Below are 12796 nucleotides of genomic sequence, written 5' to 3'. Positions count from 1 at the left end.
TGGTTGGCTCAGTGGTAGAGCATCGGCCTGGCGTGCAGGAGTCCCGGGTTTGATTCCCGGCCAGGGCACACAGGAGAGGTGCCCATCTGCTTCTCCACCCCTCCCCCTCTCCTTCCTCTCTGTCTCTCTCTTCCCCTCCCGCAGCCAAGGCTCCATTGGAGCAAAGATGGCCCGGGCGCTGGGGATGGCTCCATGGCCTCTGCCCCAGGCTTTAGAGTGGCTCTGGTCGCGGCAGAGCGATGCCCTGGATGGGCAGAGCATCGCCCCCTGGTGGGCGTGCCGGGTGGATCCCAGTCAGGCGCATGCGGGGGAGTCTGTCTAACTGCCTCCCCGTTTCCAGCTTCAGAAAAATACAAAAAAAAAAAAAAAAAAAAAATTGTAAAGTACTGGTTCATAAAACTTTTCTTTCAGTTATATATAATGTTTAAATTACATATACATGCATCACAGTCAAAAAATATCTAAAGACACTGAAAACAACTATTTCCATTTTCATAACTCATTTAGTCCTCATTCTGGCTTCTAAATTTCTGAGTACATACCTCAATATTTCGCTTAATAAAATCCTGGCTGTGTTTAGCCTTGAGCTCAATCTTTTCTGTATTTGAGCAAGGTCTCTTTTCTGCTTTGATCAATGACTCATTTCTTTCCACATCACAGGTGAAATCTACAATTTAAAAGGTTCAAATTTTTTCATAAATATAATTGTACATTATTCTAAAAATTTACCATAAGTATATATTAAAATATATAAGAAATAAAACACACATAGAAGAACTTCTAAATTTCAGATCCAAAAACCTCATACATAGAGATTTATTCCTTTTTTTTTTTTAAGTGATAGGAGGGGAAATAGATACAGACTCCCGCATGAGCCCCAACCAGGATCCACCCGGCAACCTCCACCTGAGGCTAATGCTCAAATCAACCAAGCTATCCTCAGCACCTGAGGCCAACTCTCAGACCAACTGATCTATCCTCAGTGCCCGGGGCCAAAGCTCGAACCAATAGAGCCACTGGCTGCAAGAGGGGAAGAGAGAGAGAAGGGGGAGAGAAAGGGAGAAGAGAAGCAGATGGTCATTTCTTCTTTGTGCCCTGACTGGAGACCCAACCCTGAATGTCTACACACCAGGAAGATGCTCTATCCACTCACTGAGCCAACCAGCCAGGACCAAGATTTATTCTTAAAAAGATAAATGTGCTACATAATTTGCTATGAAGTTCTCATAAAACTTCTGTTATTCATTATCTTGTATCAATCTTCTTGCTATTGATTCCTTTGGAATCATGGGCAATATGAAAAGAACTACAAGTGATGCTTATAAAGGAAAAACCTCTGATGATATGGGAATTTTAAAATATATTTTATTTTAGTCTTTATATAAAACAGAACTTTCCCTAAATACTAGATCCTTTAATAATTTGTCATCACCCTCTCTGAACAATCAACTTTTTGTTCAAACCTGTCTTCTAAGCAAGGTCTGGGCATGTGCCCCCGATGTCTGACATCCATCTGCACACACCACTAGAGCCCACCCTAGTTTGTCAATTTTCTCAACCTTTGAATGGAGGCTTAAGTCAACTTATGAGTTGTTCAGACTCTGAGTTCTCAAAACAAGGGTAAGAAAAATACATGTGAACTCTTATTCCCTTTATTAAATATCTTGTTTTCACTGTCGTCATGTTTAAAGTCTTTAAAACAAGATCATGTGAATCCCTCATTAGTGCTTTAAGGCTATGCATAAAGAAGAGTCTTCTTATGTGACAACTGGAATCCACCTTACAAAATAAAATAAATTGCCACTTTAAACTCCAAAAGGGAAAAACCCTAGCCAGCAGCTCAATTCAGACAAGGTTTACTTGTTTTATAAAAAAGGTTACCGCAATAAAAAGGATTAAGGGTATTTGTAGCTAATTATTCAAGAGTCAAAACAAATTTAATAATTAAACAATAAATTTTTATAACAGTAGCTGGAAAAAAAAACAGAAAAAGAGTAAGACCTATGAATTTAAATTCTTTTCAAACAAACAAAAAAATTTGAGTAAAGAAGGTTTTAGTCAAATATAAGTTATAAATTTCTCAACAAATAAATCTGTGCTTGATGACTGGGATTTTATTTTCTAATTAATAATATAATTTAAAAAAATAAACTACCAATAGTTAAAGTAGAAGTTACTTTTTCAGTGAATGGCCTACTTAGATATAAAATACATAATTTTTTTCCATAATACAAGTTGAAAATAGTCTTTTAAGTTGAAATAGGTTCAGTCATTCAGTTGAAGTTTCATATACTCTTAAACAATACAACATTAAAATAACTCAAATGCATCCATGTCTACATTCATAAGAGTTTCTTTAAAATATTTTAATAAATTAAAGGACAAAACATTGTACTGTCTGGTCAGAACTGTCTCCCTAGAAATGTCCTCTGCTCCTCTCCATCCGGTGGTGATCCATGGTAGAAGCTGACATGTTCCTATAGTGACTCCAATCCAAGCTGGGTTGGAGGAGTTGGTTGGACCAGGGGTAGCACCAAACCTAGGTTGGATCAGTTGGTCACTAAGATTTTAGAACAGTCTCCTTCTCAATGACTATCCACCAAATATGCTCTTGGGAATCAAAGAGCTGTCTACCACCAGGATTATTTCCATACATTTTCTTTTTTGCTTAAGCTAGGTTTTCCTTATTTGTAGCCAGCTCTCCTTTAACTTTTTTTATATAAAATTTCAAACATCTCCCAAAATAGAAAGAATGGCATAATAAATCCTAACAACTGACTTCAACAATGATTAATTCATGACCAATCTTGTTCATCTAGAACCTCATCTACTTCCATCCACATCAAATCATTTCATCAAAGACTATTTCTGTATACAGCTAGCATTTTCTTGTGACAATATGGAAAACAATCACACAAATTAAAACATACCTTGGTTGACATTCTGTATACAGTTTTCATATTCTTCTGGAGGGAGCTGAGTATGAAACACTGAGGGAAAGGTGTCTTCATGCTCATAGCAAGAAGGACCTATTGATTTTTAAAAATCACTTGTTTAATAGACAAGAAGTAAATAAGGAATTGTGTACATGAACAGTTTAAAGAAAAACATAACCTCTAATATTCCTTGCAATAGTCCTCAGTCCCCTCTACATACACACTTCTTAAAACAATGTCATTTCCAGATAGAAATGACAATCACCTTTGTACATATGAGCCACTGAAAGAGCAGAAATCAAGATAGTGGAATAGCATTTCCCAGAATGTCTGTGCACAGGGAGTGGGCAAGGGTGTGCTAAAATGTCACATTAATTCTTTGAAGATAATGCAGCCAAATTCCAACATTCATACTACAGAGGTTACGCACACTAACTTTAATTGTGTTTTTCTTTGTTATTTTAGATTACCAAGGTGAAGATTTCAAATATATGGTCAGTCATTAACATAAAAGACTGTTCATGAAAGAGAAAACCTGGGAGACTCTTAGCAATTAGCTTGATTCTCTTGTGATTTTTTAATATAATACTTTTATTGAGATGTTTAAATACCATGAAATTCACTCTTTAAAATATTAAATTCAGTGGTTTTTAACATATTCAAAGGTGTGTGATTTATTCTCTTGGGCTAAGAAATTAGGACATTGTGTTTTCAACTTTCTTGTACTAATGTAATTTATGTTCTCCTTCTAGCTAACTTAGACCCTGCATATTTGCAAGAAATTGCTAACCTAAATAAGTAATGCCTTTTTTAAGTCTCTCTCTATGCCTTAACGTGAGAGAACCCGCCATCCTGTGGCATAGAAATGTTTATGCTTCAGAACGCACAAGTCTGGAAGATAGTATAGGATCCACCACCTATCTCTGAGACAGATCTGGTTCAAGCACCCCTCTGAGAGGATGCATGCAAAAAGAGCAGCACCCCAACACGCAAACATCACCAAATCACCAAATTCAAAATATACAATTTTGGATAATAGAAACAAATATACCGATTTCAATTTGCTAATTTGAAATTCATAATAATGTTGCATCATTGAGATTACATTACAGCTTTAATCCTTATATAACCTTTGATGAATTAGTCTACCAAAACAATGATATAGGCCTTGGAGGGAAAGGGGTAAGCTATTTAAAATACAAAAGGGTTTAAAATTCTTTTCAAACTTTAACTTTTTTGTATATAATTTTTAATTACCTCACTTTTCTATTACAGTTTGCATTCAACACTATTCTTTATTAGCTTTAGGTATATGCACAGTGAATAGACACTCATATAGGTTACAAAGTGCTCCCTCTGATATCAAGTGCCCACCTGGCACCATAGAGAGTTATTACAATACTGTTAACTATAGTCCTTATGCTGTGCTTACATCCCCCTGCCTATTTTGTAACTACTAATTAGTACTGCTTAATCTCATCACCTATTTCACCCCATCCCCTGGCCTCTATCCCTCCCCTCTGGCCTCCAACAGTTTGTTCTCTGTATTTGTAAGTCTGTTTCAATTTTGTCAAACTTTAGTATTTTTGTAATCACTATTATTAAGGATCTTAAATATTCCTTAAAGCATACTCAACAAGTCAGCAATTTTGCACCATTTTATGATGGGTTTAAGTTACCTCATATACTTAAATGGTATTACATTTATTTATTTATTTATTTTAGCTAAAGAGAGAGAGAGACAGACAGACAGGAAGGGAAAGAGATGAGAGGCATCAACTCATAGTTGCGGCACCTTATTGTTCATTGATTGCTTTCTCATATGTGGCTTGACCTGGGGGCTCCAGCTGACCCAGTGACCCCTTGCTCAAGACAGCGACCTTGGACACAAGCCAGTGACCTTGGGCTTCAAGCCAGTGATCTTTGGGCTCAAGCCAGCGACCATACAGTCATTTCTATGATCCCATGCTCAAGCCAGCTGAGCCCGTACTTAAGCTGGAGACCTCTGGGTTTTGAACCTGGGACTTCAGCGTCCCAGGCCAGTGGTCTATCCGCTGTTCCACTGCCTGGTCAGATGTAATACTGTACATTTATATCTTATCCCACAGCTCCTTTTTAATCACAGTTTCACTCAATTATACAGTAAAGCACCTATAAAACCACAAAAATAAAAAAAACTTGCAATATTAAAAACCATTATAGCAAGATGCTATTTGAAGATTTTAAACCTAGGGGCTTTTTCTTTTTCTTACGGTTCTTCACCCATAGTCTCTGCATTATCATGCTTCAGACAGAAGGTGGGGACAGCCTAAAACAAAGGCCTCAGAGCTCAGCTTTGGAGTTAAAAGTCAAAAGTTTTGAAAGTCAAGCACTCAATGTAGGAATTTAACTCCTTGAGAAGAAAAATATAGCATTTTCTGAATTCCAAAAGTCTTCTTTTAGAAAGTTCTTCTAGTTTAAAAAGAAAGAAAGAAAGGAAAGGAAAAGAAACTAATTAATGTAGAAGAAATGATAGATTTAGAAAATAACCATTTTTTAACCATCATAATAATAACTGATCCAGGTTAGAATCATCAATGGATGATAAAACTAGTGGTTAGAAGTTTGAAGAATACAGAACAGCCTCAGAGTACCTCTTCATGTGGTAACCTACTTAGCACAAAAGGAAAACTAGTAACTACAATGGAGAAGTCTGACACACACTTAACCTAATTATCAAAGTTAATATCACCATTAATGGGACAATCTTCATCATGTGCTTCCTGAGAGACCCACTGAGAAGGACACAGTATCACTTCTGTGGGATTCCTATCAAAAATGCATAACCTGAACCCAACAGTATAGAAAAAAACAAACTGAAACTGAGGAGCAGTCTACAAAATAACAGCCCTATTGTCTTCAAAACTGCCGATGTCATAAAACACACAGAATAACTAAAAAGATATGACAACTCAATGCAATACATAATCTGGGATTTACTTTGCCTATGAAGGATATTAGTGGAACAATTGGCAATATATGAATAAAACCTGTAGATAGGATAAGAGTATTATATCAATGTTAATTTCCTCATTTGTGTGTAAATTATATATATATGTATACGCACATGTATATGTATGTATAGGTATAGGTATAGGTGTAGGTGTAGGTATAGGTATAGGTATAGGTATAGGTGTAGGTATAGGTATAGGTATAGGTATAGGTATAGGTATAGGTATAGGTGTAGGTGTAGGTGTAGGTATAGATATAGGTGTAGGTGTAGGTATAGGTATAGGTGTAGGTGTAGGTATAGGTATAGGTATAGGTGTAGGTATAGGTATTGGTATAGGTATAGGTATAGGTATAGGTGTAGGTATAAGTGTAGGTATAGGTATAGGTATAGGTATAGGTATAGGTGTAGGTATAGGTGTAGGTATAGGTATAGGTATAGGTATAGGTATAGATATAGGTATAGGTGTAGGTGTAGGTATAGGTGTAGGTGTAGGTATAGGTATAGGTATAGGTGTAGGTATAGGTATAGGTATAGGTGTAGGTGTAGGTATAGGTATAAGTATAGGTGTAGGTATAGGTATTGGTATAGGTATAGGTATAGGTATAGGTATAGGTATAGATATAGGTATAGGTATAGGTATAAAGACAGGGAGAGCAAAGGAGGATACGGTAAAATGTTAACACTTGGAGAACCTGGGTTAAGAGTATTTCAGAATTCTTTGTGCTTGTTTTGAGACTTTAGTTCTCAAATTACATCAAAACAGAAGTTAATAGGAAATATTTTTACATTCCTCACTACAAACATTTATCTTGGAAAAACAAAATCTCTCCTCAGAGATTAAGAGCAGAACTTGAAGGACTGACACCATTTTTAATGAGTCTTGAAAGAGGAAGATTGAAGGATATAATGTAAGCTGTTTGCTACCACCTAGGGAAGAAATTAAAGCCCATTCTAGACAAAGGGGAAACACCTAAAAGGGAATGAGTTGAGAGTAGACAAAGTGACACAAGCGTGAGGCTGCTACCTGGTACACATTCTTTTGGAGGTGACCTTGGAGTTGGACAGAGTTCCCCAAAGAGAATGGGAAAACCCAGAGCTGCCAGGGCTCTGCCTCACTGAACACCTGGGGCTCTGGGCGGAGACTCCACACAAACGCTCAAACTACCCATAACAGCAGCAAAGCAGCAACGGCAGTATGGCAAAGTTAGGGGAGACAGGGCCTGAAATACTCACTCTCTCATTCACACACCACACACAAATACACACAAACCCTGCAATTCCTCATGGCCGGCCTGTGGCCTGGAAGAGATTCAGATGTTCTGGCTTGCCTGTATGAATGAGAACTAGCCCTTCCTCACCACATCATTATGCCAACCAAAAATGAACGCATTCAACTGACCCCTACAATTGAGAACTCTATTAGACAAAAAAATTTTTTCAATAAATTCAAAATATCAAGACAATAACCTCAATATTATAAATTTTTATATTGGCTTTTAAACTATAGAGTTTATGAAAATTCTGTAGAACAAAGGAAAGAACCATCATTTTCTAACTAACTATGAGATCAATGAGGAAATAAGAATACAGTAACAACTTACAGAGAATAATGATGATACCACACACCAAAGAATATAGTATAGAGATAAAGCTACATTCAGAAACAAATTTATAGCAATGATGATTTTGTCATATTGTTATGGGCTGAACTGTATTCTACAAAAATTGATGCGTCAAAGCCCTAACCTCCTATGTGGCTATAGTTCAAGACAGGGCCTTTGAAGTAATTAAAATTAAATGAGGGCCTGACAAGTGGAAAAGCAGTGGATGAAACATCAACCCAGGATGCTGAGGTCCCCAGGTTGAAAACCCCGAGGTCCATGGCTTGAGTGTGAAATCATAGACATGATCCCAAGGTCACTGGCTTGAAACTCAAGGTTGCTGGCTTGAGTAAGGGATCACTGGCTCAGCTGCAGCCCCGCCATGAAGGCACGTATGAGAAGCAATCAATGAACAACTAAAATGAAGTGGCTACAAGTTGTTGCTTCTCATCTCTCTCTCTCTCTCAAAAAATAAAATAAAATAAATCTGGATGGAACTCACAAATAAATATTTTTTAAATTAAATGAGGTCACTAGGCAGGATCCTAATCCAATAGAACTGGCGCATTATAAGAAGAGAAAAAGACAGCAGAGATATATTCACCCCTCTCTCCTACCCCTTGTGCACAAAGAAAAGGTCATATAAAGACACAGTGAAAAAGTGGCTATCTGCAAGCCAGGAAAAGAGACCTTACCAAAAAACAAATTTCCCAGCACCTTAAACTTGGACATCTAGCCTCCAGAACTGTGAGAAAATAAATTTCTGCTATTTAAGCAACCCAGCCTGGGGTATTTCTTTATGGCCGCCCTAGCAGAATAAGATATTTGAAGAGAAAATAAAATAAGCTTAACTAACTCAATGGAAGAAGCTGGGAAAAACAATAAAAAAATAAGTTCACACTTGACCAGTGATGGTGCAGTAGACTGAGAATCGGCCCCAGATACTGAGGGTCCCAGATTGAAACACTGAGTTCTCCAGCTTAAGTGTGGGCTCACCAGCTTGAGCACAGGGTTGCCAGCTAGAGTGTGGGATCATCCACATGATCCCAAGGTCACTGGCTTGAGCCCAAAGGTCACCGGCTTGAACCCAAGATCACTGGCTTGAACCCAAGGTCACTGGCTTGACCAGAGATCACTGGTTCAGCTTGAGTGACTGGCCAAGTCACATATAAGAAGCAATCAATGAAAACTAAAGCAAAAGCAGCTACAGGCTGATGCTTCTCATCTTTCTCCTCTTCCCCTTCCTTCCTGTCTCTATCTCTCTGGAAAAAAAAAGCAAACAAAAAACAAGTTCATGAAAAAAATGATAAGAGATAAGAATAACAATTAGCAAAGAAATTCAAAACTGGTTCTTATAGGTATAAAAAGAAAAATCTGCAACTATACTTTTAAAAAGAGAAAACACTAATTGTAATCAAGATAGCACGGTACTAGTGAAAGAACAGATAGATGGGTCACTGCAATAGAATAGAGGGTTCAGAAATAGACCCTCAAAAATATAGTCAACTGGCCATTAACAACAAAGCCAAGGCAATTACTTCAATGGAGAAAGGAATACCTCTTTCAACAAATAAATGGTGCTAGAACAACAGGATGTCCATACGTAAAAAAAGGACCTAGACACAGACCTTATACTTTTCACATAAATTAGCTCAAACTGGATTATAAACTTAAATGTAAAATAAAAAATTATAAAACATCTAAAATAAAATGTAGGAGAAAAATTTAGGTGACCTTAGGCATGGTAATAAGTGTTTATATCCAATACCAAAAGCATGACCAATGAAATTAAAAATTATAAATTGAACTTTATTAAAATTAAAAACTTCTGCTCTGCAAAGACAGAATGAAACAACATTCTATACCTAATTAAAATGACTATAATCCAAAAAACTAAAATACCAATTGCTGGAAAGGATGCAGAGCAACAGGAATTCTAATTCTTTGCTGATCAAAATGCAAAATGGTATAGCCATTTGGAACATAGGCAGTTTCTTACAAAGTTCATCTTACCATATGACCCAACAGTCCTGGTCCTATATATTTACCCTAAATAAACCAACATTTTATGTCTATAGAAAAATCTGCACAGAATGTTTAAAGTAGCTTTTATTCATAATCATAAAAAAATGGGAGCAGTCAAGATTATCTTTCAATAGGTGAAGAAATAAACCATGGCATATTCATAGAAGGAAATGTTATTCCAAGACAAAAAAAAAACAGCTTGCAAACCACAGAAAGACATGGATGAATCTTAAGTGAATATTGCTAAGTGGAGGGCAAAAAAAAAAAGTCTGTAAAAACCACATACTGTATGATTCCAATTATAAAACATTTGGACAAGGCAAAATAGAGACAGCAATAGAATCAGTGGTGGCTATGGGTTTTTGGGAAAGAAGGAAAAGCTGACTAAAATTCACACAGGGGGCCCTGGCCGGTTGGCTCAGCGGTAGAGCGTCAGCCTGGTGTGCGGGGGACCTGGGTTCGATTCCCGGCCAGGGCACATAGGAGAAGCGCCCATTTGCTTCTCCCCCCCCCCTTCCTCTCTGTCTCTCTCTTCCCCTCCCGCAGCCAAGGCTCCATTGAATTGGAGCAAAGATGGCCCGGGCGCTGGGGATGGCTCCTTGGCCTCTGCCCCAGGCGCTAGAGTGGCTCTGGTCCGGCAGAGCCACGCCCCGGAGGGGGCAGAGCATCGCCCCTGGTGGGCGTGCCGGGTGGATCCCGGTCAGGGCGTATGCGGGAGTCTGTCTGACTGTCTCTCCCCGTTTCCAGCTTCAGAAAAATACAAAAAATAAAAATAATTAAAAAATAAAATAAAATTCACACAGGGAATGCTGCCTGATACTGTAATTTGACACTATGAATTTTTTGAAAACCTGTAACTTCACAGCACACAGAGCGAACCTTAACATATGCAAATTTGCAATAAACTATTTAGGATGTCATAGAATTCCAGATGGGATACAGAATGCTCAAAACAACCTGTGTTACACATATATGAAACAATTTCACTAATGGGGTGGAATAAAAACATGCTTACCTCAAGTAACTCTGGAAATACATAGAGAAAGACTAAAGGCAACTGCACATGAGCATTGTACTCCTGTTGATTAAGTTATGTCCTATGGGGGTACACATAACAATTTTGATTCATTAAACATAAATGGTAGAATTGAATAATTAAGTAAATATATGGCCGTGATGACAGCCAGGTTTCTCACTGTTGGAGTGAAGGTTACAGAAGAACAAGGGAGAAAGGCTAGATTGACCCATGCGGTAATAAAGTCAGAGACATCAGTATGAACTCATTTTTATCTTGTTATAGATACAGATAGTTCCACATAGAAATATTATAGATATGTGCATAACAGATTAGTATACACACAAATATGTCCTTTCTCAGAGGGCCTAAATCAACAGCTCCCCAGTAGTAACAAGCACACCTAACATCCAAATCTTGATTTTTAATATTCTCCAATCGTAGGAACCAGGGTCCCTTGGAAAAAATGACTGAATCTAGGACTCAGGTGGGATATACAGAAGATGAGTCTGGAGCGCCTTGTAATGCAAAAAAGGAAGAATGTGCTCAACAACCACAACAAAACAAACTTCACAATGATGGAAGAATGTCAAAGGGACACCAGAGCCAACTGAAAAAGCTCCCAATAGCCAAAGCTGGAAAAATTTGAGCAGCAAAGTAAAGTGTTATTGGATTGTATGCAAAGTATGTATATAATAAATATCCATAAGTCTATCCTGACATAAATAATAAACAGGGAGAATAGAAAAATTCCCCATGCACAATAAACCAGAATGATATATGTAAATAGTCTGCCTTCAAGAAGTTAAAGCTTAACTCCCTACTCCTTAAGTATGGTCTGCGCATGGTTAGTTCCTTCCGAAGAAGACAGTATGGGAAAGGAGTAAAAAGCAGAGGAACTTCACAGGGGAGAAATCTGACAACACTTCCTCAGCCTGGTGATCACAGTTAACATCAACAGTGATAAATTACGTTGGTAGGATAATGTGATGATATCATGGAAAGGCACTTTCACTCTGTGGTCTTCCAAGAATGTACAACCATAGTCAAATCATGAGAAAAACATGACTTAAATCCCAATTGCTGGAAATTCTACAAAATACCTGTCCAGCATTCCTTAAAACTGCCATGCTCATCAAAAACAAGCAAAGTCTGAGAAAGTATACAGCTAAGAGAAGCCTACGGAGACATGAGGACCAAATGTAATATGCGATCCTGGATGAGATCCTGGAACAGAAAAAGAACATTAGGTAGATACTAAATTTCTGAAAAAAGTTATAGATTTTAGTTAATAATTTAGCAATATTGGTTCATTAGTTGTTATTAATGTACCATTAGTAATAGCAAAAACTGGTTGCAGGTATATGGGAAATCTCTGTACTATCTTCAAAATTTTTCTGTAAATCTAAAATTATGCATAAAAAATTAAGTTTAAAAATTTCTAGATTAAAAATAGAAGGAAAACATGAACAATAGTAGAAATAAGAAATAGGGCATATAAACAATAAGGAGAATTATTATTTTTAAATATTATATGAAATTTTATGTTAGTAAAACTTAAAATCTTGATAAAATGGATACTTTAACATCTCAGTGAAGTGGCTGTATTGCCAAAATTGACTCCAGAGAGGGGCTAGTAAACTGAAATATAAGAGTAAATATGAAAGAAGCTGAACCAAGAGTCAGAGAATAAACCCCAAGAAATGATTTGAACCAGATGGTTCTTCCAGTGAAATCTTTCAAATTTTTAGGGAACAGATAATCCCCATGTTATATAAACTATTTCAAATCATAGAAAATGGCCAGCCAGTCCCATTCATTCTATGAAGTTAACACAGCCTGATAGAGCACACACACACGCATCCCCCACCACTACCATGGACATGTACATGGGAAACACAGTCTCTCTCTCTTTCTCTCTCTCTCTTTCTCTTTCTCTTTTTCTCTCTTTCTCCCTCTTTCTCTCTCTCTTTCTCTTTCTTTCTCTTTCTCTCTCTCTCTCTTTTTTCTCTCTCTCCTTCTCTCTCTCTCTTTCTCTTTCTCTCTCTCTTTATCTCTCTTTCTCTCTCTCTTTCTCTCTCTTTCTCTCTCTTTATCTCTCTTTCTCTCTCTCTTTCTCTTTCTTTCTCTTTCTCTCTCTCTTTTTTTTCTCTCTCTCCTTCTCTCTCTCTCTCTTTCTCTCTCTCGCTCACACACACACAGAGCTTATCTCACTTATAAATATAGA

General features: G+C 37.4%; 1 protein-coding gene across 3 annotated transcripts in view; it reads right to left on the bottom strand.

Moving 5' to 3' along the window:
* The window catches only part of FSIP1 (fibrous sheath interacting protein 1), a 287135-nt gene that overhangs the window by 237070 nt on the left and 37269 nt on the right, over positions 1-12796 (bottom strand). For all 3 annotated transcript variants that reach the window (XM_066388521.1, XM_066388520.1, XM_066388524.1), the window contains exons 6-7: positions 2931-3029; positions 543-667 (exon numbers count right to left, since the gene is read on the bottom strand). In XM_066388521.1, coding sequence (XP_066244618.1) covers positions 543-667; positions 2931-3029 — 224 coding nt within the window. The remainder of the gene's footprint in view (positions 1-542; positions 668-2930; positions 3030-12796) is intronic.

The sequence above is a fragment of the Saccopteryx leptura genome, chromosome 6 (genome assembly GCF_036850995.1).
Source record: "Saccopteryx leptura isolate mSacLep1 chromosome 6, mSacLep1_pri_phased_curated, whole genome shotgun sequence".
NCBI classification, from domain to species: domain Eukaryota; kingdom Metazoa; phylum Chordata; class Mammalia; order Chiroptera; family Emballonuridae; genus Saccopteryx; species Saccopteryx leptura.
Note: the sequence above shows the minus strand (reverse complement) of the source record. Positions and strands in the feature narration are given on the sequence as shown.